Source organism: Sus scrofa, chromosome 4 (genome assembly GCF_054392235.1).
Source record: "Sus scrofa isolate SSC_HxYL_T2T_F1_AM1 chromosome 4, Sscrofa_HxYL_maternal_Yorkshire_Landrace_v2.0, whole genome shotgun sequence".
Taxonomy (NCBI): domain Eukaryota; kingdom Metazoa; phylum Chordata; class Mammalia; order Artiodactyla; family Suidae; genus Sus; species Sus scrofa.
Window position 1 is genome coordinate 89,430,524 of NC_139386.1, and position 26,021 is coordinate 89,456,544.

Below are 26,021 nucleotides of genomic sequence, written 5' to 3' on the forward strand. Positions count from 1 at the left end.
CTATTGTCCTTAGCAATCCTTACCCTTAGCAAGTGAAAAGATAATCTTACATATCCTAACTAGTGCTAAAAGACCCTCCTTCTTCAAGGCCCAGGTTTTCGCTGCTGTGGCATGATTATGGACATATTTCCACAATTAAGATGTTCTCCCAGCTCACGCACTAAATAAACATCCTCTGGCAGAATGTGAAGGGGTGCTTAATATGGCCCCTCTCTCATCTCATCTAGTAGGAACAGGCTACTTTTAGATAAAGACTCAAAAAGAAATAAGTGATAGAGTCAGGGTTAGGTATGAGGCCGAGGCCAGTTAAGTTTTTATTATATTTAGGGGAAAAAAAGTAACTGGAAATAAAAGTAAGTCACTCGAAATGAATGAGGGTTTTCAAACACCCTATACTTTTCTAATGGCACTTGGACTTACAGTCCAAGCCGGTTTTAACCCAACCAAGATGCTGGAAGGCAGAGTACACAGTGGTGCCCATGAGGCCAATGAGGGCAATGGAGCCCAGTGCTCCCCGACTTCGCTTGCTGGGTTCTAAAAAAAGAGGAAAGAGCAGAAGTTACTGGGGATGCTCCAGAATGACAACATCATCAACATATACCAGCCATCCCATCAAGGCACCTGGGGTTGTACACTGGACCATTGACTCTTAAGAAGTCAACCAACTCTTCGGTCTAAGTTGTCAGTATGTCAGATCCTGCACGCAAAGTCATGTGTCACAATAGCTTTGGACCTCAAAACAAATTATGGGATAATAATTAGAGCAACTGTTGCTCCAGGACGTTTGAGAGTGTTTCTCTCTTCTGAGAGGTTAAGTACAGCCAGAAGTCTTTCCCCACCTTCTCTCTGTCAGGCACACCAGTTAGAGCGGTGATTAGGAGCAGGGGATCCAGAGTCTGATGCCTGGGTTTGAATCCTGGCTTTCTTTCCTTTTTTTTTTTTCTTGCTTTTTAGGGCTGTGCTCCCACCATATGGAGGTTCCCAGGTTAGGGGTTAAATCAAAGCTTCAGTTTCCAGTCTATACCACAGCCACAGCATCGTGGGGGGCCAAGCCATGTCTGTGACCTATACCACAGCTCATGGTAACACCAGATCTTTAACCCACTGAGTGAGGTCAGGGATAGAACCTGCATCCTCACAGATACTAGTTGGGTCCCTAACCTGCTGAGCCACAAGGGGAACTCTTGAATCCTGGCTTTCTAGTTTATACTTAGTAGCTGTGTGATCTAGAGCCTTACTCTAAGTCTCAGTTTTCTCGTCTCTAAAAGAGGATAATATTATCCATGCTATAGAATTGTTGTAAGGCTAAACTGTACATGCAAAGCATCTTGGAATAGCAAATGACACCTTTCAAATTCTCAATAAAAATGAGTTTTGTTACTATTCAAAGCTTAGTAAAAAGAAAGAAGATAACAGATCTTTCACCTAAGAAAATCAAGTTACTTTCCCTTCTCTTAAACTCTGCTGAACAGAAACATACAGTAGGCTAAGATGTTAAATTTGTTTCCTTGTCAGATGCCAGTGGGTACTTACCTCCTGTGTAATAGCCATAAGCATAAAGAACTCGTCCAACAATCCAGGCCAAGCCCAAGCCAGAAACTATACGCTGAAATAAAAGGGCTCCATTAGTATTTGCATTAAAGAGACAGGCAGTTTTCCGTTTTTTTTTTTGTTTGTTTTTGTTTTTTTTTTTGTCTTTTTGCTATTTCTTGGGCCACTCCCTCGGCATATGGAGGTTCCCAGGCTAGGGGTCGAATCGGAGCTGTAGCCGCCAGTCTACACCAGAGCCACAGCAACGCTGGATCCGAGCCGCGTCTGCAACCTACACCACAGCTCACGGCAACGCCGGATCGTTAATCCACTGAGCAAGGGCAGGGATCGAACGCGCAACCTCATGGTTCCTAGTCGGATTCGTTAACCACTGCGCCACGACGGGAACTCCAGACAGGCAGTTTTTATACACATCTAGGATTGATTACACAACCTTTTAACACAAAGTTAACCGTTTCATGGATATGGTAAAATACTCCCTACCAAAGTTAGGGTAGAATACAGTTGTTTCAATCAGGAACATCATAGCACTGAGATCCTTCTATGAACTGCTCAGGGAGCTGGGAGGTGGGTGCTGGCCTTCTCCTAGGTAGGTGGGATGGGAGGAAGGACCCTCTCGGCTTGCCGTGGGAGACTCAGTGTGCTGGATCACAGGGGAAGGAGAGGCAGGCCTCGGGGTCATAGAGGAACCCAAAAGAAGAAACTGACCAAAGTCAGGACGAGAGGATAAGCCCTGTTAACATGAGTTGGCCTGCGCATGCCCGAAGCTGCTGCTGCGCATGTCTGGCATTGTCTCAGAGAGGAGCGCCCCGCCCCTTCCCAGAATTGGGGTGGGGTTTAAAGGCTGTGGGGTCTATGCATATGCATGAGGCTCCTTGAGACGAAGTGGGGAGAGCGGGTTGTGAACCTTAGAATATGCAGCACTGGGAGGGGGAAGTCCCCTCGTTCCCAGCACCCTTGAGAAGCGAGAGTAAAAACTCAAGTGAGATGGAAAAATCTTTCCATTTGGGTGCCCTCTTGGGGTGCCCGACCCATTTGGTCAAAAGGGGGAGGCAGGCAAGAGGAAGAGAGGGTGCATGAGGACATGAGTCATTGCCCCCGAGTGCCCAATTCGGCAGTGGCATCAGAAGGGGTAAAGTTACTATAGAATTTTTGTTTGTTTGGATGATTTTAGGGAAAGTTAAATATCAGTAAGAGCACAAAACAGCTATAAACAAAAACCTAGGCCCATAAGTCACTCTCTAGAAGCTCTGAAGTCTTCGCCAGGTTACTCTTTAACATTGCATGACCCTGCCAACCAGGAGCAATATTAGGTGCTGTCCTCAGGGTAGTCTTAGAGTGTTCTAAAGAACTAAGCACAAGGAATGGGAACTGAGAAGTGGGACAGGAACACAGCAACGGGTGACATCAGGTGATGCCTGATCTAGAGAGACCAGCTAGTCTAGTTACTTGCTAGAACTGGGGCTCTTTAGAGGCACAAGAAAGAAACATCTTCTCCAAGAGAGCAGCAGATAGTTCTTTGAAAAAAATACAAGACTTCAAGGTCATGAGCCACTGATGTGCTGTTTTGGTAGCTTACAACAGTAGCACAAGGCCATTCAGGAAAAGACCAGAGGCTTATTATGAAAGTCTCAGAAGCAGAAGTGCCAGCACTCTGGTCAGAGCTTAGTGAAGGGGAATCTGGCCCCTGAAAAGGAAATAACTTTCTGTGGAAACCCAATCAGGCTGAGATAACCTTGCTTTATTTAGATAAAGTGTAGCGGAGACCAAAGCTAGGGCTCTCAATGGCCACAGTGGCCTACAAAGCGCCATGGTCCACCCTCACCTGCTGCTCACCCCTGAAGCTGTGCTGTTCACTGTGCGCCACACAGATCAGGCAAGCTCCTGCCCCAGAGCCTTGCCCTTGCTCCCCTTCTGCCTGGAAATGTCTGGGGACAGAGGCACCTGCTCGCTCACCTTACTGCTTACCTGTCACCTTCTTAGCAAAGCCCTCCTCCCTGACCACTCTACTCCACACTGTCTTCCTTTCCTCTGTTCAGGCTTTTGTTTCCTCTGTGGGGCACACCAACTTCTAGCATTCTACATAATGTACTTGCATTGCTTTTGGTCTGTGACCCTAACTAAAAGTCAGTTCCATGAAACTGGGAGTCTTTGCCTATTCAGTCCACTGCAGTAACCTCAGGTGTCCAGGAAATGTTTGTTGCATGAATAAATACCGCAAAGGAAAACTTGATGGTCATGAATTTTCTGGGATCAGGCAGACCTGGGTTCAAATTCTAATTCTTCTACTCTGTAGCTATTTGACCTTGAGAAACTTACATAGTATCCAGGAGATTTCTCATTATCTGGAAAACACAGGGTAAATTCTACCTACTTTAAAGAACTTTGTAAGAAGTAACTGAATGAAATTCTTTGAAATACTTGGTACCTAGACATTCAAGATGTTCATTAAATGTTCATTTCCTCTTCCCTCACTGAGGGCCACTCAATGAATTAAATCCAATTAGAAGAAACCCCCATGGAAAAACTTACCGGGTGGTAAATACCTCCAACGGCTAGAAAAAATAAGAAGGGCGGATACACTTCCAACCTGGAATAGATAGAAAGTTTTGTTTTGTTTTTTAAAGTGTTCTATTTAAGTATGTCTATGCAAAACTAGGAACCCTTGACATTCTTACTTGCCAAGTTAGAAACTTGAGAGTAAAAATAAACAGTGACTAGAGGGGAAAGACGTGGCCACTAAGATCCACCTTCTTTTGCTCTACTTGGGGTCAGAGGTAACTCAACACAATGAGTCAACCTCACATCTAACAAACTGACAAAGGAAGGTCCTGGTGAATCAGAATAGATGTCCCAATCTACACAGCTCAAGATTCAGTATCAGTGTAGATGGGACTGAGCTGTAATACTGCAGAAGAGTAATACAGCATTAAAGACATTTTTGAAAAGATTATCCAGAATCCCACCATCTTAATAACTCTTCATTTTGCTTAACATTTAATCTGTTCACATACATTTTTCAAATGATACCTTGGGGCGAGGAGGCAAAGGAGAAAAAAATAGCTGTATTGCTTTACAAGGCAAAGGAGGGTAACAGCAGGCTAATGCCTTAAAGACTGTGCTCCCCTTAGGAGAGATTGGGAGGTAGGTTTATAGTTTGCGGGAGTGAAAGATAGGGCTGCACATAAGGATCAGCATAGAGGCAAGCTTGTACTGTTTTCAAAGCTGGTGTTCAGTGGTCTGGTGGGCTTCTTTCTGGAATAAAGAATGCTACATTAACATCTTCTGTTGTTGGGGGGTTTACTTCCGGTTTCTGGACTCACTGAGGTTCAGGTTCTTCATGCCTCCGCGCAGAAGGAATTCCGCGAGAGACAAAGTGATCGGCAAGAAACAGATTTATTAAGAAAGGACGCTTGTAAGAGATGCAAGCGGGCAGGCAAGGAGGCTCTGCCTCAAATGATACTTGTAATGAACTGTCATCATGACTATTGCTCAGCACACACTGTATCAAGGGCTGAGGCGCTAGACAGAAAACACCCACTCTGCAGATGTCTTTGGGGCCCGGCAGTACTCACGTGTTCTGGTGGGCTCGCTGAATGCAGTTGAAGAGGTGTCCGTTTTCAGGGTCCGTGCTGTACATGGTAGGATACTGTGAAAGGACATGGCATCCAATGGTCAAGCGTGGCACCCAGCGTTGAGGGTGAAAATCAACCTTAAAGACAAGCTATCCCAAAGCATTCCTTGTCCTAACCTGGAGAGATGATCATTCCATTTCTGCTTAAACACTTGCAGAGACAAAGCTCTCTGTTCACAGAGGCAGATTCAATCTGTGTCAATTAACATCCAGTAACAGGAACGTATGTCAGCGCCTTACACAGGAGGGAGGCAGCTTGTGCCAAATGCAGTGCTTTTCACTGACATTAGGCCATCACCTGCGGCTTTGGGATGCATGACAGATACCACAGGGAAAACGCTCCTTCCCGAGAGTCATCAAATAAATACCACATCCTTTTAAGGTTTCTCTTAGTGGGGGAACAGAAATAGAGTGTTGGAGAATTTTAATGGATGTGTTCATTAAAAAAAAAAGAGAGAGAGACTGGGTATAAAATCTTTAAAAGGCATTCTACTTAGGGAGCCTAATTATAAGTTGCTAAACAGAAACAGACATTTAAAATTGCTCACCAGGGACGTCTTCAGTAATGATCCCTTCTAGATCATCCAGAACTAAAGGAAGCATTTAATAGACCTCTCCCCTCTGTCTGATGTCTAAAGCCAAGCAAACCTCAGAGCCATGTACTTCTTTTCGACTTGAAAAACGAAAATCATCTAGAGACATCATTTTAAAGTGGCACACGTGGGAGTCTGTGTTGTGGCTCGGGGTAACGAACCCAACTAGGATCCATGAGGATGAGGGTTCAAGCCCTGGCCTCACTCAGTGGTTTTAGTATCTGGCATTGCTGTGAGCTGCAGTGTAGGTCACAGACACAGCTCAGATCTGGCACTGCTGTGGCTGTGGCACAAGACGGCATTTATAGCTTTGATTTGACCCCTAGCCTGGGAACTGTATGCCGCAGGTGTGGCCCTAAAAAAAAAAAAAAAAAAAAAAAAAAAAAATTAAAAATAAAGAATTACATGGCACACGAGGAAGTAATCGCTATTGAGCCCTCTTTAGAAAGTAACACCTCCTAGCAAACTTCTCCAGCCAAAAGCACACCTGGTCTTTCTACAGAGAGAAAAGTAAAACTAGATGGAAATGACCTTCCAGCAGGGCCCATGTTTCTTGCCATCTTCTCGCCTGAAAGGGGCAGACTTTGTAACAGGTACAATCCTGAAACTGCCACTGCTGATCATGACCTGCTCACCTCTCCCCTACGACGGAAAACAAGTGCGTGCCCCCCACAGGCCTACGAAGGCACCCCCGTGTTCCCACTCACCTCCACTTTGTACTTCTTGCGGGCCTTGGAGACGTTGATGGCTAGATGCCCGACCATTATGAAGCTGGCAGCGCCGGTCAGAACCACGAAACCGTATTCCTTAGAGAGCACAGTCATCCTGACTCTGTGGAAGAAAGGACACATTAGGAGCCACCCGGCGTGGCGGCCTCCGTGAAGCAGGAAGCCTCTGGAACTCGATGCTTCATTACAGCAAATGTATCCCTACAGAGCAAAGAGGTGTGAGGGATGTGACGGCTCTAAGAGGTAGTTAGAGACGTTACTGTGCACCACACAACAGATGTCAGTAATTACTCAAGTCTGGAATGTACACACAGAAAAGGTCACAATTGTATGCATGTGTCCTTTTGTGCCTGGGTTCTTTTGATCAATGCTGCATTTACAACATTTATCTATACTGATGCAGTTGTCATTGCCATGGGAGCATGTGGCCACTAAAAAGCACAATTTTAAAAGCCACTATTTTATTTACTTATGTATTTATTGTTTTTGTCTTTTTTTTTTTTTTTTTTTTTTTTTTTTTTTTTTAAGGGCTGCACCTGCAGCATATGGAGGTTCCCAGGCTAGGGGTTGAATTGGAGCTACAGCTGCCAGCCTACACCAGAGCCATAGCAACTCAGGATCCGAGCCACATCTGCAACCTATACCACAGCTCGTGGCAACGCCAGAGCCTTAATCCACTAAGCGAGGCCAGGGATCGAACCCATGTCCTCACAGTTACTAGTCAGGTTCATTACTTCCAAGCCACAAAGAGAACTCCTAAAAAGCACAATTTGAAAAAATATTTGACAAGGCAAAATGCTAAAGGATATATTAAATTATGAGAGAGAGAGAAAGAGGGAAAAGCGGGATATAAAACAGTAAGTACACCGTGATTCCAAGTTTTTTGTTTGCCTGTTGGCCTGGGGGACACTATGAGGACAGGAACCTTAGGACTTCCCTTCAGTTTGGGGCAGGTGCTGATACAGCAGCAAAAATATTACACTGGTAGGGAAAGGATCAGTTTTTGTGTTTTGAAAGCAGAGTAGGGCTCTGGGCAACTCCTAGAGAATCCTGCTTGTTCATCAAATCATCACTTCAAAACTAACCCCAGGACATGTTCTGATGTCTGCAATGCAATGTATTTTGAAAAGCATCAAAGAATGATATTATAAATATAGCAAAATATTAATTATAGAACCTGGGTGGGGAGTTCCCTGGTGGCTCAGTGAGTTAAGGATCTGGCATTGTCACTGCAGTGGCTCAGCTTGCTGCTTTGTTATGAATTCTATCCCTGGCCCGGGAACTTTCACTTGACACAGGTATGGCTATACACCACCCCCCCCAAAAAAAAGCAAACAAAAAGAACCCAGGTGGCAGCTGTATGGATGTTTGATCTACTATTCTTTCAGCTTTTCTGCATGTTTGAAAAGTTCCACAATAAAATGTTTGGAGAAAAAGCTAATTTCAGCATTTTCCCATGTTTGATAATTTCAGCTCTTTTTAGCTCGTGTCCTGCCCCAGGAGGAAAGAAGAAAGAAGGAAAGAAACAAACTGGGTATCAAGGAGAGGAAAACCTGGTGGGTGGGAGGAAGCCCTAAAAGTCTCAAGGAGGTTAGTGCTGCCCTCCAACCTCTCTGGGCATTTATCACCAGGCATTAAAAGGGTCAGAACACGGCAGGAAAGAACTACACGGCTTCCAGAGGGCCTTCGCTGCTGGCCCATCACGTGCATGGCTGCCACAGGTCCGAAGCCTTCTGTTTAAAAGGTCCATCCCTGGAGTTCCTGTTGTGGCAGCAGTAACAAGCCCAACTAAGATCCATGAGGACGTGGTTCCATCCCTGGCCTTGCTCAGTGGGTTAAGGATCCGGCATTGCCCTGAGCTGTGGTGTAGGTCACAGATGCAGCTCAATCTGGTGTTTCTGTGGCTGTGGTATAGGCTGGCAGTTACGCTCTGATTCGACCCCTAACCTGGCAACTTCCATATGCTGCAGGTGTAGCCCTAAAAAAGCAAAAAAAAAAAAAAAAAAAAAAAAGGAGAGGACAAAAAAATGTCCATCCCTGATAACTGTTTGGCTACAATCTCTCCTGTAGGCCTGGGAGGGTTCCTGCCCCCAAATGTTTCCAGTCATCCTCACAAGCAACCCAAAAAGATGGTAATAGCTCCATCTTCCAAAAAGCACCCAAGGGTTAAGTATTGTTCCCAAGGTCTAAAAGAGAAAGTCACTGGAATTCAAATTTGGATACTAATTTAGTTCCATTGTCCCCATGCAATCCCACCTGAAGACAGAGCTGCCCTGAACCCTGGGGTCACAGCACTTTTCTTAGTGTGGACTCTGGGGCTGTGAAGCAGCTCAGTTCTTTTTTTTTTTTTTTGGCCTTTTTTAGGGCCCCATCCTCAGCATATGGAGATTCCCAGGCTAGAGGTCAAATCAGAGCCATAGCTGCCAGCCACAGCAACTCGGGATCCAAGCCTCATCTGCGACCTACACAGCTCAGCAATGCTGGATCCTTAACCCACTGAATGAGGCCAGGGATCGAACCTGTGTCCTCATGGATACTAGTCGGTTTTATTTCCACTGGACCATGACAGAAATGCCTCAATTCTTTAAAATAAGTTTCCCTTAGGTCTGCAAAATTACATTTGGGGCCAAAGTCCTACAATCTGTCCACCCCCTCCCCCCAACGGTTCACAGTAATTCTCATCAGTTTCCCCTTCTGCATTCTTTGCTCAGAGCTGCCTGCCAAAGGGCACCCGCCATCCTGTCCTCCATGTTAGGGGACACAGACTGGAGCAGGGAGTCCCTGTGATTCGGCTTGGGAATTCCTTCCAGGTCAGCCTCTCCCGGGCCATCCTGTGTGGCCACAGAGAACAAGGAATCTTTGGCTGTCTTCCCAGTTTCCTTGCCCTCATTCTCTTTTAGAATTAATCATTTCCAGAGCTTAGAAAATCAGCTCAGAGAGGAAGCTTTAGTAGCAGTTATTACAACAAACAAAAACATGGGGTGAATACTGAACACTTCTTTGAAAATAAATAAACATGATGACCTGATAGCTCTAGAGTTCAGCACATTTGGGCCAAATAGGCTGCTGAAAATAGAGCTGTCTCAGAGTTCCCTGGTAGCCTAGTGGGTTAAGGATCCATCAATGTCACTGCTGTGGCATGGGTTTGATCCCTGGCCCGGGAATTTCCACATGCCATGAGTGCAGCCAAAAATAAATAAGTAAGTAAGTAAATTGAAGCTGTCTCTAACTTTGTCAAAAGCCGCCTGTTTAAGAATGATATAATTAGGCATAACTGGCTTAGGTCAAACTTTGCAAGTTGAAAGTCCATCAAGACCTCACCTTTGGACAGGAGATTGGGCTCCCTCAGTGTGGGATCATCCTGTGTTGGCGCAGACTTTGCAGCTCGTTTTAAACCTTTGCTAGAATCCCATAAACTGGGAGTTCCCGTCATGGCTCAGTGGTTAACAAACCCGAACTAGGATCTATAAGGATGCAGGTTCGATCCCAGGCTTTGCTCAGTGGGTTAAGGATCCGGCATTGCCATGAGCTGTGGCAAAGGTCGCAGATGCAACTTGGATCCTGAGTTGCTGTGGCTCTGGTGTAGGCCGGCAGCTGTAGCTCCAATCTGACCCCTAACCTGGGAACTTCCATATGCCGAGGGTACAGCCCTAAAAAGCAAAAGCAAAAACAAACTACCAAAAAACCCATAAACTCTATTTTTTACAGCAAAGGAAATAAATGGAGCCTCAAGTAGACAGATGAGGGCAGAGCTAAAGCTAGAGCAGTTTTCAGAATTCTTCCTCAGCTACTCCAACAAACCCAGCAAACATTAGAATTTGGCGGCCTAGTCACTGGCTTCTGGTTTTCTGATTTTTAAAGGCATGAGTAGGAGGAGTTAAGTGGCAGGACAGAGAAGCACCTCTTGAGTGGATGTTTGTAGTTAAGGCTGTGAACCCTTGAAAAGGCAATTGCTCAAAAATCTGCAATTAGAAGTTAATGTTTACTGGAGTTCCCACTGTGGCTCAACAGTAATGAACCCAACTAGTATCCATGAACATGAGGGTCTGATCCCTGGCCTCACTCAGTGGGTTAAGGATCCAGTGTTGCTGTGGCTCTGGCGAAGGCTGGCAGCTGTAGCTCCCATTCGACTCCTAGCCTGGGAACTTCCATAGGCTGCACAGTGCAGCCTTAAACAAGCAAAAAACAAACAAACAAAAATGAAATTAATGTTTACGACTGAGCTCCTCTTCCCAAGTATGAATGCAATCTGGGAGGTGTCCCTCCTCACACTTTGCTAAGGTGTTAGGCACTGAGGGAAAAGGAATCTGGATGGGGCAGAGCCAGGAATAAAACCTCTGAAGGGCAGAGAATTTACTTAAGGGGGACGACAGTCTAGTGCTCAAGTGGGTGGTTGGCAAAGGACCGTGTAAGCAGTCAGGAAACAGTGAGAGTGCTAGGGGGTGGGAGGAGAGAGGCAGTCCTGGGGGCTCCCCCTGCAGGAGCTGAGGACACATCTGCACAGGTGCAGAGGCCAAGTCCATTCAGCTCTCCCTGACACCTCCCTGCACTTTGACTGAGAGAGGAGTCTGGCTTCATACTCCACTGCCGGCGTGATCAGGGTTAGGACAGAGAGCAGCCAATTGCATCAGCTACTAAGCTCCTCTGCGAGAGAAATGGTGTTTGTCTGGCATCCTGCATGCCAAGCATAGAGCATGTGTTGATAGAAAGTTGTGGAATAAATGAAGCAACCTGTATGTCCAGGTGGCTCTCAGAATGACCCCTCCACTTGGCCCAGTGGCTGGCATAAAGTGTGTACCTAACCAAGGTCAGTTTCCTTTCTTCCCCTCAAAGTATCTATTAAAACAATGGAAGAGTTCCCCAAGCTATATAGCAGGTCCTTGTTACCTATTGATTTTGTATATAGTGGTGCATATATGCCACCTACTATATAGCTCAGGGAAATCTATTCAATACTCTGTGATGGCCTATATGGGGAAAGAATATGAAAAAGGGCGGATATATATGTATATGCATGACTGACTTACTTTGCGTACACCTGAAACTAACACAACACTGTAAGTCACCTATACTTCAATAAAATTTGTTTAAAAAGGAGTTCCCAATGTGGTGCAGCGGAAACGAATCCGACTAGGAACCATGAGGTTGCAGGTTCGATCCCTGGCCTCGCTCAGTGGGTTAAGGATCCGAGATTGCCACGAGCTGTGGTGTAGGTTGCAGACTCTCCTCTGATCTGGTGTTGCTATGGCTGTGGCGTAGGCCGGCAGCAATGGCTCCAACTGGATCCCTAGCCTGGGAACCTCCATATACCGCAGATGCGACCCTAAAAAAGACAAAAGACAAAAAAACAAGATTGTTTAAAAAAAAAAAAAAAACAATGGAAGCAACTGGATGTATGAATTTCTGGAGAAAGAGGAGATCAGAATACAGTGAAAAGCTCTGTTGCCAGAGCTCCTGAAAATGTAAATTCAATAGGGACTGAAAAAATGGTTAAGGCTTGTCCTTAGAGGAAAGAATCAGCTTAATTCACTCAGGGTTCAAAAAAAATTATCTGCTGAACCTTTATTTTCAGAGGCATCCAGGGCAAAGTGATGGACACTGCCACCCTTTTGTCGGCTGGGGTGCAGGTGTTTGGCCTGGGAGAGGGGAGGCAACTCGTTTCATGGTGGCCACATCCCAGGCAGTCCCAGGCACACCCAAGGCTGGGCCAGCCCTGCAGCCAGCAGATAGCTCTCCACAGAGGCTTAAGAAGCTGATAAGTGGCATATAACCTCTCTCTGGTGTGAGCACTCATAGGACCCCACACCCTGGTTTGTTGATTACCTACCTGCTCTGTATCAACAGCAACCCTTAAATCAACCCACTAAGATAAGATTTTTTGGGGTGGGGACTCTGCCCCAAACGTTGCCTTCTACATGATGCTAGACACTCAGCACGTGGTCCAACAGTTCTTTCTGAGCTGAATTTTCACAAGCAACATGGATTACCTTGTAACTCACTTGGTTGTATATTAACATTTGTTAATCATCATTCAGTTTTCAAGATTCATCACACATCAGCTGTAAAGATTAAAATTTATGATTTGTAGAAATGAAAATTTATTTAGGTGTTTTTCCTTTTTTTTTTTCTTTTTGGTGGTGCCCACAGCATAAGGAAGTTCTGGGCCAGGGATCAAACCTGTGCCACAGCAGTGACAGTGCCAGATTTGGGTACTTATTATTTTTTTGTCTTCTTAGGGCCACATCCATGGCATATGGAGGTTCCCAGGCTAGGGGTCAAATAGGAGCTGAATCTGCTGGCCTACACCACAGCCACAGCAATGCCAGATTGGAGCCCTGTCTGCAACCTACACCACAGCTCACGGCAACGCCAGATCGTTAACCCACTGAGCAAGGCCAGGGATCAAACCTGCGTCCTCATGGATGCTAGTCAGATTAGCTTCCACTGAGCCACAACGGGAACTCCTGGGTTCTTATTTGAAAGTAGATAGTTGGCAATATCACATGCTGCTATGGGGAGTGTAAAGCAGAACCATCTGGAGGATAGCCTGGCAGTGGGTAATATGCTTTATATCATCCATATCTTTGGCTCATAAATTCTACTGGGAATCTATCCTGGGGTAATAATCAGGAATGCAAACAGATTTGGTTCAAAGACATTCACTTCAGCACTATTTATAACAGCAAAATCAGAAATGGTACAGATGTCCAAAAGGACTAATTAAATAATACTCCAATTAAATAGAAGGGTATATATATACATATATACATATACATATACTAAAAATGGTGTGTACAGGAGTTCTCTGTTGGCCTAGTGGTTAAGGATCAAGCATTGTTGCTGCTGTGGCTCAAGTTACTGCTGTGGTGTGCGTTTTATCCCTGGCCTGGGAAAATTTCCTCATGCTGCAGGCATGGTCAAAAAGAAATCACCGAAAAAATTAGTGTACACAAACATGAAAGATGTTGAAACAAACTTAGGTTAAAAAAAAAGTGTGTATCTTAGTTTTCTCAATAACAGAAAAAATGAAACAATAAAATATCAAAATCATAAGCACAATTATTGCAGATGGCTGAATTATAGATTTTTCCTTGGTACTTCTCTATAATATCCAAAATGAGAAAATATATATCGAAAAAGATATATAAAAAAATGGTCCAACAATAATTAGTAACTGAGGAGGCAGAAGAACAGGCAATATATTACACAGAACCAAAGAATCAGACCTGACTTCTAGCCTCAGTCCTGTCTCTCATCAGTCATGTGCGGTGCCCGAGACGGCCTTGCCAGTAAGGGTGCAATTTTGGAATCAAATTTTCTGGGCTTAGAATCTAGTTCTCACACTCTTAGCTGTGTGTCCTTGGGAAGGCTGCTGAGTCTTTCTGCAGCTCGGTGTCTTCATTTGTTACATGGAGATAATAATGACACCTACCCCACCCCATATCGTTGTTGGGAAGATTAAATGGAGACACTGTCTCTAAACACCCATCACGATGCCTGACACACAGTAAGTACTTGGCAAATGTTTTATACCAGATTCTATGTATATATTAATGTGTTATTAACCATCTTTGCCCTAGTTCAATCATAAAAGGGGATGTTTGAATAAATGATAATGAAATACATTTAAGAATTTAGAATTACTATTTTAAAATAGCAAATGAAGCTTAGAATTATATATATATTCCCCTCCTTTTCTTTTCTTTCTTTTTTGAGGGCCGCACCTGAGGCATATGGAAGTTCCCAGGCTAGGGGTTGAAATGGAGCTGCAGCTGCCAGCCAAGCAACACCAGATCCATGCCAGCAATCCCAGATCCTTAACCCACTAAATGAGGCCAGGAATCGAACCCATATCCTCATGGACACTAGTCAGGTTCTTAATGTACTGAGCCACAAAGGGAACTCCTATTTCCCTCCTTTTCTGAACTCTTAGTAGCCAGCTGTGTTAAATTATCTAAAAAGTAGGAATATTCAAGAGGAAGTAGATTTCCAGTGCTCTGGAAATGAGCAAACTGCAGTCATTCAAACCCTCCCTGCGGCTAGATGTGCGCATCCCTGCATGGAGCTGAGGGTGCGTTTGTTTATTTATTCAAGTTTATGGAGTGCCTACGATGTAATGCTCACTGGGCCAGGAGCTGGAGATGAAGACACGAACAAGCCGGCCTTTTGTCCCCGCCCTCAGGAAACTCATGTTCTAGTCCAGGAAGCAGGCAAATAAGGTAACAAACACCTAATTCCAGATTTTTCCCTTTGTAACAATGATTAGAAACTAAGTACCCCTCCTCTCCAATCAAACGAAATGGGTTGGGGAAAGGCAGAAATAGGACAGAAATGTTTCTGTTCTCTCATTAGTAATTACAGAAGTTTATGCTTCTAGTTAGCCATTTGCTGGAAATCCTGAGTCAAAATAGTTCAATTGGGAGAACATTTAATTGAAAGTTTAAAAGGAATTAGTTTTTATTTAGAAAATTCTCATCACTTATTTAAATAGTAGAGATCTTTGGGGGAATAATGTCTTTATCCTAACAGACTTGAATACTGTTTTTTTTTTTTTTTTTTTTTTTTTTTGTCTTTTAAGGGCTGCACTAGAGGCATATGGAAGTCCCCAGGCTAGGGGTCCAATTGGAGCTGCAGCTGCTGGCCCACACCACCACCGCAGCAACCCCAGATCCGAGTCACATCTGTGATCTACACAACATCTCACAGCAACTCCGGAACCTTAACCCACTGAGCAAGGCCAGGGATCGAACCCACACCCTCAAGGATACTAGCTGGGTTCGTTACTGCTCAGCTGCAATGGGAACTCCTTGAATACTGTTTATTATTTGCCTTTCCTATGGGAAAATCCATGGGAGTAGAGACACTGGGAATTCTAGGGTTATATCTGTTTCAGACCCAGCCTCTTGGAGCCTGGGAATGTTATTTCTCCACCAAATGGGAGAATACTAACTACTCACTTCACAAAGTAGTCTGAAGAGTCAAATGAGATAAATTAGATTATGTCGGTCCAGGAGTTTTCATTGTGGCTCAGCCGAAACGAATCTGACTAGTATCCATGAGGACACACAGGTTCGACCCCTGGCCTCGATCAGTGGGTTAAAGATCCAGGGTTGCCATGACCTGTGGTGTAGGTTGCAGACGAGGCTCGAATCTGGCATTGCTGTGGCTATGGTGTAGGCTAGTGGCTACAGCTCTGATTTGACCCCTGGCCTGGGAAATTCCATATGCTTCGGGTATGTCCTTAGGGGGGAAAAAAAAAGGCAAAAAAGAAAATGCTAGTCCAAACACAAAGACATACTGTACATCCTGGCAGGTGTACATGTCTGTCCACATATGCAATACTTCCTAAATAAGGAGCTATTGATTTTTCTACAAATCAATAATGGGCTCTGACTTAGAAAATAGTTCTGATACTCTTTGGGATAGATTCAAATTTGGCAAAAGGCTGGTCTCCTTAGATTCCTGATGCGGACAGCATAAACGAGTCTACAGGGCATTAGTTTCCTAGTGTGGACAGCATGAGTCCAAGAGCACTTAATTCACTTACTGAACCACAATACACCAAGTGCTTCCTCTATGCCAGGTACTGTTTAGGGATACAGCAATGGTCAAGATGGGGTCCCTAATCTCAAGTTGCTGACATTCTTTTTAAAAAAAATTTTTTTAAAGTTTTAAAGCATAGTTGATTTACAATATTCTATTAATTTCTGCTATACAGCAAAGTGACCCAGTTATAAATATACAGGTGCGTGTATATATATATATATATATATATATATGTATATATATATATATATATTCTTTTTCTCATATCCTCTTCCATCATGTTCTATCACAAGTGACTGGATATAGTTCCCTGTGCTATACAGCAGGACCTCATGGCTTATCCAATCTAAATGTAATAGTTTGCACCTACTAGCTCCAAACTCCCAGTCCATCCCACTCCTTCCTCCTCCTCCTCAGGAACCACAAGCCTGTTCTCCATGTGGGCACTGACATGCCACTGATGACAGGAGACTGACAACAAACTCAACCTGAGAGAGTGGTGACTGTCACGGACTACACACAGGGCAGTGAGGGAATGGGGGGCGGGGGGTAATCCAGCAGGATCCTCTGGGGAAGATCTCTTGCCTGCGGCCAACACCTGCACTGACCCATGAGTGAGGAAGAAACAGCCACACCATGTTGGGGGGCAAGAACATTCCAATCAGAGGGAACAGCAAGTGCAAAGGCCCTGGGGGAGGAAAAGCTTGGGTCCCACTGAGTGGTGGGAACAGAAGGAGATAAAGTTGGAAAGGACAGATCCAGATTATGAGAGGGTCTTTACAGGCCACCTGACACTCAATACTTCCTGCTTCTCCCTTGAGGGACTAAGAGGAGATGTGTGGAGGAAGAAAAGGTGTGAAATTGTTGAGTGCCAGCATAGGAAGCATCCCTTTCCAAAGGGAAAGGTGTCTGACCAAGCAAACATGCTCCAGCACTAACCACGCAAGCCTTCCTGAGGATGCAGCTCCTACACAGGGAAAGAGCTTTCTAGGTATGAAAGGGACCAGGAATGGCAGAGCCTCAATGTAAGGAAGAGACTGAATTCTGGAAAGGAAGAAGTAGACACCTCTGTTGAGAAGCATGTTGAGAACAGGCTAAGAACAAGCTCTTGGCTTTGGTGAGGGGGAGCCTGCGATGGCCAGGTTTTAGGGGAATGGTAGACAGTAGAGGCTCACCGGTTGAGCGTTAAGAGACAAGTGGGCTGTGAGGCAATACATCTCAGGCAATCCTCCCTCCTCAATGTGTTCACCGTGTCTCATCCTGCCAGTGAGGCCCTGTGCAAGTCCTACCCCATCCCATGTAGCCTTTCTTCCTTGAGAGACCCCTCACTGGCTACAGGAGCTCTGCCTTGGGATATGTATACATTCTGAGAATACTTTAGAAACCTACCTATTTCCGTAATTTTTTTTTTTTTTTTTTTTTTGTGGTGCCTACGGCATGCAGAAGTTTCAGGGCCAGGGACTGAAGCCACACCAAAGCAGTGACAACACCAGATCCTTAACTCACTGAGCCAATGGGGAATTCCTTTATAATAATTTTTAACCAGCAGCATTTATGCATTTATGTTTGTAACTTTTTAAATTTTTTAAAATTTTTACTGTTTTGCTTTTTAGGGCCACATCTGCGGCATATGGAAGTTCCCAAGCTAGGGGTCAAATCAGAGCTACAGCTGCTGGCCTACACCACAGCTCATGGCAATGCCAGATCCCTGACCCACTTCGCCAGGCCAGGGATCGAACCCACATCCTTACGGATACTAGTTGGATTCGTTTCCACTGCACCAAAATGGGAACTCCCCATAACTTTTTCATTAAAATATTTGTTACTGGCCAAATGTGACTTTTTGAGGATGTACCAGATTGGGGGGAAAAAAACTAGAAAGAGGATTTTGAAGCAGGTAGGGTATAGGACAAGGGGCAGCAGAAAAGCCCCAGGCCACAGTGGGTGCCTAAGAGGAGATCAGAGAACCCTGGTACCCTGGTGACCGGTGGGGCCTTGAAGTCTAAGGAACAGCATGGAGAATGGAATAGTATTTGGGGCAACAATTCTTTGGTGCAGCCAATGAGTAGGTCCAGTGGATTTAAAAAAAAATTACAGGAGTTCCCGTTGTGGCGCAGTGGTTGACGAATCCCACTAGGAACCATGAGGTTGCGGGTTCGGTCCCTGCCCTTGCTCAGTGGGTTAACGATCCGGCGTTGCCGTGAGCTGTGGTGTAGGTTGCAGACGCGGCTCGGATCCTGTGTTGCTGTGGCTCTGGCGTAGGCCGGTGGCTACAGCTCTGATTCGACCCCTAGCCTGGGAACCTCCATATGCCGTGGGAGCAGCCCAAGAAATAGCAACAACCACAAAAAATTAAAAAAAAAAAATTACAAGGCAATACTGTCAAGTCTCACTTTAGGAGTGATCAAGCTTGGACTTAAAATGCATCACAGTTAGTCTCACCCCTTGAAGATATGCTCCATTCCAGTGCCTGAGTTAACAACATGGAGTTTATATTATTTGGCAAAGGAATTTTACTGACAGTCTCCTGGAAACACGGTTTCTGCAGTGCTTACACTGTGCTAAACCTTTCCTCCAATTCTTGTTTCTGCCACCTCTTGGCTTATCTCACTGGGGCAGGGGTTCCTTGAGTTACAAGAGGATTACTCAGAGAACTTCCAGAACAATATCCAGCGGAATACTTCTGGGAAAGCTCTCCTTCACTGTTTACTCCAGTCCCTCTTCACTGCCAACAGAAATTCCCCAGGGCACAATCAAAACTGCACGAATGGAGCAAAAGGCAGGCTTTATAATGTGGGCACCTGCCTCAAATAATTTATGACTTCTGAGCCACAAAGTTACAACAATTTATCTTTTACTAAATGAAAATCAATGAAATATTTTAAGGGAGAGAGGATTTCAACGTTTCAACTTTCACTTTTTTTTTTTTTTTTGCTTTTTAGGGTCGAACCCATAGCATATGGAAGTTCCCAGGCTAAGGGAACTTCCTCAGAGCTACAGCTGCCAGCCTACACTACAGCCATACCAATGCCAGATCCGAGCCACGTCTGTGACCTACACCACAGCTCACGGCAACGCAGGATCGTTAACCCACTAAGCGAGGCCAGGGATTGAACCCACATCCTCATGGATCCTAGTCAGGTTCATTACCGCTGAGACATGATGGGAACTCCTCAGCTCTCTCTCTGCCCTCAAACAAATAAATAAAAGCCAGCGTGGACAATGGTAATCCCTACTTCCATTTGTAAGACTGCTCTCCTCCAAATGTCCTGCAATTTCTCAACATAGTCTTTATTTTATGCCTCAGGAATGGGACAGTGCTAAAACACCTATGGACTAACTTGGAGCCATTCTGTAATGTTTCATTTGAGTCTTTATTTGGCTGCTTGTGCTATTAACCCAATCTTCTTTAATTAATTTATTTTTAAAATTTTTGGCCACACCCACAGAACACAGAAGTTCCTGGGCCAGGGACTGAACCTGTACCACAGCAGCAACCAGTGACAATATTGGATCCTTAACGTACTGAGCCACCAGGGAACTCTTCCAATCTTCCTTTATACAGTCTTTTATTTTACATGACATTTTCATGAGAGTAATACAAGGATGATAAGTTAAGGGCTGCGTCTGACTATATTAAATGGACTTCCATGAGTCCCCAGTACCGTGAGGTGGTTCCAAAAATTCCAAGGCTGTGCTCGGGGTCCACTCAGCCTGCACCCTTTCTATTTTTCTTTTTATGGCTGCACCTGCAGCATATGGACGTTCCTAGTCTAGGGATCCAATTGGAGCTGTAGCTGCCAGTCTACACCACAGCCACAGCAACGGAGGATCCAAGCTGCATCTCTGACCTACAACACAGCTCACAGCAACGCTGGATCCCTAACCCACTGAGCAAGGCCAGGGATTGAACCTGCATCCTCATGGATAGTAATCAGGTTCATTACTGCTGCATCACAATGTGAACTCCCAGCCTGCACCCTTTCAATGAAATAGTTGCCCAGCCTCATTTCTGCTTCCAAATGTTTCTACAAAGGAACAGTCCCCCAAATTATTTCTAGGCAGGACAGCTGAGCCCATATAAAGCTACATGGAGAAATTTAAGAGCCTGGAGTGAAGCAGCACAAAAGTAAATCTCCGTTTCCATGATGAGAGAGAAAGAAGGAGAGTTACAGAATTTCTTTGGGTCCATCCTACATTTTCAAGATGCCAGTCCGGTCACTTCTACAATAAACAGATGATAAAATCTGTTGAGTGTCAAAGTTTCAAAAGGCAGCCAGATTTTTAAAATGGACAGTTAAGAGAAGGAATAGTAACCAGGTGAGGAAAAATAACTATTCCCCACAATTGCACTGCATATTCAGAAGATACTTCTCCAACGGCTAAAAATGAAACGTTAGTTGAACAAGCAGGCCATTAATTGTCTAGCACTCGATTCCTAACTCTGGTGAGGAAAACAGCGGAGGAAGGGCATAACATGGGTCTTCCCCAGTTTCTCATCCCCTTTAATTCCTCAGCAATGTTGCTGGCAGAACACTTGGAAAGTGGAGGCAAACTCTAAGCTGGGGGGGATGGAAAATCTGTCATTTTTAAGAGATAAATGTCCTATAATCCAAATATATTCATCTTATAGTTAAATAGCCTCAGCTTGGTTGTATGACACATTCAAGTTCCACATGTCATTTTAATTCCAACACTTTGGTGAACTGAGGACAATTAATAACTACGCTGGCTGGAAGCAGGTGCTGCAGGAGATGGGGTGGGGTGGGGGGAGGGCCAGCATGATGCTCAAGTCCAAGTGAACATTTCCTGGTTATGTGGGATGAGCCTGCACAGATACAAATAAACTCTGCTAAGGCCAAATAAGCAAACGACCTGCTTTCTTCATCTCTGGAGTCTTAACTTCTGTGTGAAAAGGCACTAAACACACATGCCTAAATGGACTTGAATCTCTCCTGGGAAAAACTGGCAATTTAGTTCTTTCAAGAATCTAAGCATAGTAGATTGTAAGACAGAACAAATCCTAAATTCCCCTGTTTGTGTGATGACAAACTTTCCCAAACAGATTCTTGACACAAAACACCTTAAGGCAAGAGTTTCTTCATATGCTAATGCCTCACCTAGAGGCCCTGGGCCTAGACCTCTGGAGCCCAGCCTCTGGGGAGGTGGGATCCCAGGCACAGGCGGCAGGATAATTCTCATGTTCTGAAGGCACTGATCTCAGAGGATAAGGAAGAGAATGGGGGAGAAGCCACAGGATGCAGAAGAAAATAAAAATCTCATAGCAATTTATTCAAGGGAGCTGATGTGACAAAGTCACTGCAGGACAAACCATTTTACCTAAATGGAATGCTTGCCTTAAGTCCACACCGGCTACTGAGTATCTTCCTCAGTATTGCCTGAGAAGGATTCCTTCCCTGATTTATCCCATACTGAATGCCGACTACCACGCAGGGCTACAGTGGTGACTGAGATTGAGAAGCATGGTCCTGACCCTCTAGCATACAGAGTCAAATGGAAGGAGCAACACAGGAGGATCATAGAACAGGAGGGCAACAGACTGAGATAAGGTCTCTGAAAGACATAAACAGTGATGTGGAAGTGAGAATGCAGGTTGAGAAAACAGCAAGGACACTGATGTGGAGACAGGAAAGGGTTTTTCTTGTATAAGGAAGAAAAAGCACAGCGGTGTTGGCTAAAGGGCAGTGATACAGACTGGAGGAAGAGTGGTAGGAGAAATCAGTGATTATTGGGAGTTCCCACCAGCTAAGAATCAGACTAATATCCATGAGGGTGTGGGTTCAATCCCTGGCCCTGCTCAGTGGGTTAAGGATCCGAGGTTGCTTACAAGCTGTGGTGTAGGTCACAGATGCGGCTCAGATCTGGTGTTGCTGTGGCTGTGGGGTAGGCCGGCAGCTGCAGCTCCAATTCAACCTCAGGAACTTCCATATGCTGCAGGTGCAGCCATAAAAAATATTATGATTATTAATAACACAAAGTATTAGCACATACATTATTTACTATTTGCCAAACACTGTTCTAAGTAGTTTATCAATATTAACACATATAACGTTTCACAGCATCCTTATGATATATTATTTTTTTTAATTTGTATTTATTTTTTTAGGGCCACACCTGCAGCACATGGATGTTCCCAGACCAGAGAACTGCAGCTGCTGGCCTATGTCACAGCCACAGCAATGCGGAATCCCAGCTGCATCTGCGACCTACACCACAGCAACACAGGATCCAAGCCACATCTGTGACCTACACCACAGCTCACAGCAATGCGAGATACTCAACTCGCTGAGATAGGCCAGGGATGGAACCCGCATCCTCCTGGACACTAGTCGGGTTCATTTCCCCTGAGCCACAAGAGGAACTTCCCCTATGATGTATCATTATTCCATTTTGTAGATGAGGAAACTGAACACCAGGGAGGTTAAGTAATCCGCCAAGGCTCATGTAGCTATCACAGAGAAAGCCAGGAATCACACACAGCTAGGCAGTCTGGCTCTCGGGCCCATGCGCTTAACCCTTGGCTATATTGTCTCTCCATGAAGTTGGGAAGCAAGTTTAACCACATCTGATCTCTTTTGAAATTTTCTGCCTCCCCAGACCCTCTCTTGAGCATAAAATATATTAACGAGAATAGAAAGCTAATAATTAACTCCAAGTCTATGGAGTTTAAAGCCTGATTAAAGCCTGAGATCTTTCTAATTGGAAGGAAAAAAAAAAAACTTGGAAAAGGTCCAAAATGGAACTTTTATTCCCCCTTTTTTTAATGGGCATCAGCACTGCGGTATGACAACAGAAGCGAGATTAAAGGAAGGAAGAAAAAAAATCTTCCAACAGGGAAATTGGCACTTCATTTTTACATCATGATTTCCATACAACCTGTCCCTTAACTGGCATTGCATAGGAACCCAGGGGACAGAGTAAAACTAAGCCCTGACTTCCCCAAGAGGGAGGGAAAAAAATCCTCTAATGAGTCACATTGACACCACTTGGATTTTACATCACAAGACATATGGGTGGACTGCAGTTAATTGTTAGCGGCTGCTGAGTTCCCCACTAGAGTACCAGCCATTCTGAATGAAGGAACTGCATAGGTTGCAGGCTTCTGCCTGACACCAGAGCCTAACTCTTCAGGCCCGTATGTGCTTAGAATGAAGCCGTGCCATAAACATACACATTTCTTAGGCTGGAGAAATAAAATATCACTACAAAATTTAAAAAGGCATCAAAATATTAGAACACAAGTTCCAGTTAACAAATAGGTCAACTCTAGAAAGAACTCAGAGGGTAACCGGGGGATCTATGATCCTAACTACTGAAATCCTTAAAGGTATTTGCAAATGTATTTAGAAGGTACACAATTTCCCCAGAGGAAGATAGGTAGGTAGACACTGTAAGAGATAGCAAGGGAAACTCAAAAATTCTATGTTAAATAGCGATAACCTACCTGATAACTGCTGAATTCTTCTTTTTCAGTAGGATAGTATACTCATAAGTAGTATTAATGAAATCAGGTGCAAAAACCACAGCAGAATATATTTTTTAAACAAATACTGCTTCTAAAAATGCTAAATGGGTCATGGTCAACTGTGGCTGGCAATGGTGTTCTGAATACTGATTCAGAATATCTGAACAGAAATATAGGGAACAATATATTTAAATATAGCTAGCTGTGCAGTAGGGACTAAAATTACTTTTTGACAGACTGATTTGTCATCCACTTCATTTCTAGATTTCTCCATGTAGGTTCAGTCTCTTTGTTATCCTCCAGGTTAAGAGGTTCCCCTTCACTGAATGCATCTCCTCAGAAGCCTAAGCCGGCAGTATTAAGTCTATATAAGGAGGAAGACTGCCCCTTTCCAGTTTTGTTCCTTCATCTGAGGAAGCCCGGACAGTACAGTGTCTATGGCTGGCCACAGTGTCACTATCAGTTTCTGTTTTATATATAGTAACATTGGTTTAAAAAAAAATCCTTGACAAAGTTTTCCATTTCTGTAACATTGTGTCAGAAGAGAAGCTTAACAGGAAGTCTTGTGGGATGAAAGTATTTGCTTGGATTTTAGGTGAAAGCTTAACTCAGTTAAATTTCACTCCTGTGAGAATAAACATTCTTGACCCCCTAACTCAGATACTATGTTCTCATTACTGAATCCACTGAACTAAATTCTGACCAATAACTTTGGGTGTTTGCCAGAAACTGCAGGCTCCCCCCGATCTACAGATGTCTGGAGAGATGCCCTTGCTCCAGCTCCACAGAGGAATCTAAACTCTGCCGCAATTCCACACGACCACACCCAGGTCCACAGCACCTGCAGAGAGCCATACATCTGCAGAGCAGTAAATGTCCTTCCCTCCAGAACTCCCTTTCTCCAGTTAGGGGCTTAAGGCCACAACCTAGCTCTCTCTTCCTGCCCACCCTCCTGTCTCTGCTTTTCTTTTACCTTCTTTCCCACACTCAGTTGTCCTCTAAGCTACAATGTATCGGTAAACTCCTGACTCCCAAGGAAAGTATTAGTAGAAGCTAGAATTTCAGGGGAGTGACTCACCAACCCGTCTCGAGCCCCTACCACCGCCCTGCAGATGCCCCACCACTGCGGTCCTGGGGCTTCCTGCAGCAGCACCAGATGAGGGAAATTCTGAAATCCAAGGCAGAACCTAAATGAAGATGCCACCTCCTCTCCTGAGACATCTCTTGCTCTAAATGCAGCGGTAGGAAATGACCCACTGCAGGTTCCAATACAAACCGAGAACCAAGGTTTCTATGAGGCAGGGAGAAAAACAAACACAATTCCCCGGGAGGCTCCCTGGGAAGGTCCCTAGCAACACATCGACATCCGCCACTGGCGCAGCACTGGGAACACTCGCAGGCCACTTTAAAAGCCAGTTTTATCACTCAGGCCTGCACTGACAATCGCCCCTGCAGTGCCCCGCCCGCCCATCCTGTATACCAGAGATGAAGTTGGCAAGGTCAGGTGGGCTCCGGTAGATAGAAAGAAGGAGCCCAGCGTCTGCACAGTCTGTGCAGAGAAAAGGAAAGAACTGAGGAAGAATGACCTTGAGAATCTCCCAGAGTGTTAGATAGCAAGGCCGCTCTGGCTCCCAACCCTCTACATCAAGGGAGGAGGCAGGGCAGGTGGAGGGCAAAAGTAGAAAGAAATCTACAGGCAAAAACGGAGAGAGAGCGAGCGAGCTCCAACCCAGCTCGGGATAGCATAGATATGGGCAGTCCCAAAGGCGGAGGTGAAGTGCCCTCAAGGCCCGTGCTCCTCACTGCCTGCAGGTGCAGGAACTCACCTGGATCACCTCTACAGGACTGGTGCAGAACTCAGCAGCACAGGGAAGTGTAGGAGCTGCGCCCTTGGCCTCTGGGAGAGTGGGGCGTGGCCTGGAGCAGTCCCCGCCTCCTCCCAGCCGGCAAGGGGCCAGGCTCGGAAGGCAGGGCTCCTAGTGCGGGAGAGCGCCTTTTGAGTGCCACCTCTGGGAACTTGGTTTTGAGACGGAGACTGACTTTTCTTCCTCCTTACGCTTGCTCACAGATCTGCCCCTCCCACTCTCAAGTCAGTTCATCTGTTCCTTTCTGCAAATGTCACCACCTTGCTAAACTGCCCCAGCCGGGTCATACTTTTCATATTGCGTTCTCAGCACGTTAACAGTTTGTTCCCAGCAGAGCCACCGTAGCCAGCTTCTAGGCGCTCCGCGGTGAGGGTGGGGCACAGGCTTGCACAGCGCGTGCGTGGAAGTAGAGCACGTGGACTGGGGTCCGGGTGGGGTGAGTGTGTTGCGGCTGTGGGAGGTGCTCAGTGTCTCAGTGCTACGCACCCTAAGTGAAAGGGATTTAAGGATGTTAGAGCTTGTTTCCCTAACTAGTATTATTGTTAGCTTTGCCGAGAGCCTGAACCGAGCCCTGCCCGTGTGGTGGCCCCAACAATCTTCGCCTCCCCACCCCCTTCC

At 45.2% G+C, this 26,021-nt stretch overlaps 1 protein-coding gene across 3 annotated transcripts; it reads right to left on the reverse strand.

Annotated features, from left to right (window-relative positions):
* Nucleotides 1–284: 284 nt before the first annotated feature.
* MGST3 (microsomal glutathione S-transferase 3) lies at nucleotides 285–25,445 on the reverse strand. 3 transcript variants are annotated; one of them, XM_005663147.2, is made up of 6 exons: nucleotides 25,365–25,445; nucleotides 6,486–6,609; nucleotides 5,127–5,200; nucleotides 4,084–4,141; nucleotides 1,534–1,606; nucleotides 285–534 (listed from the first exon to the last, which is right to left on the reverse strand). In XM_005663147.2, exons 2-6 carry the CDS (start codon nucleotides 6,600–6,602, stop codon nucleotides 401–403), a joined length of 456 nt encoding a protein of 151 aa, XP_005663204.1. In that variant the 5' UTR covers nucleotides 6,603–6,609; nucleotides 25,365–25,445; the 3' UTR covers nucleotides 285–400.
* Nucleotides 25,446–26,021: the final 576 nt, after the last annotated feature.

Bases quoted from the DNA above. Each gene is read 5' to 3' on its own strand.
- MGST3 (XM_005663147.2), bottom strand. From the start codon at position 6,602: ATGACTGTGCTCTCTAAGGAATACGGTTTCGTGGTTCTGACCGGCGCT. The intron at 4,142-5,126 runs GTGAGTACTGCC...TATCTATTCCAG, and splicing joins CAGCGAGCCCACCAGAACAC to GTTGGAAGTGTATCCGCCCT. The intron at 535-1,533 runs GTAAGTACCCAC...CTCTTTTTTTAG, and splicing joins TTATGGCTATTACACAGGAG to AACCCAGCAAGCGAAGTCGG.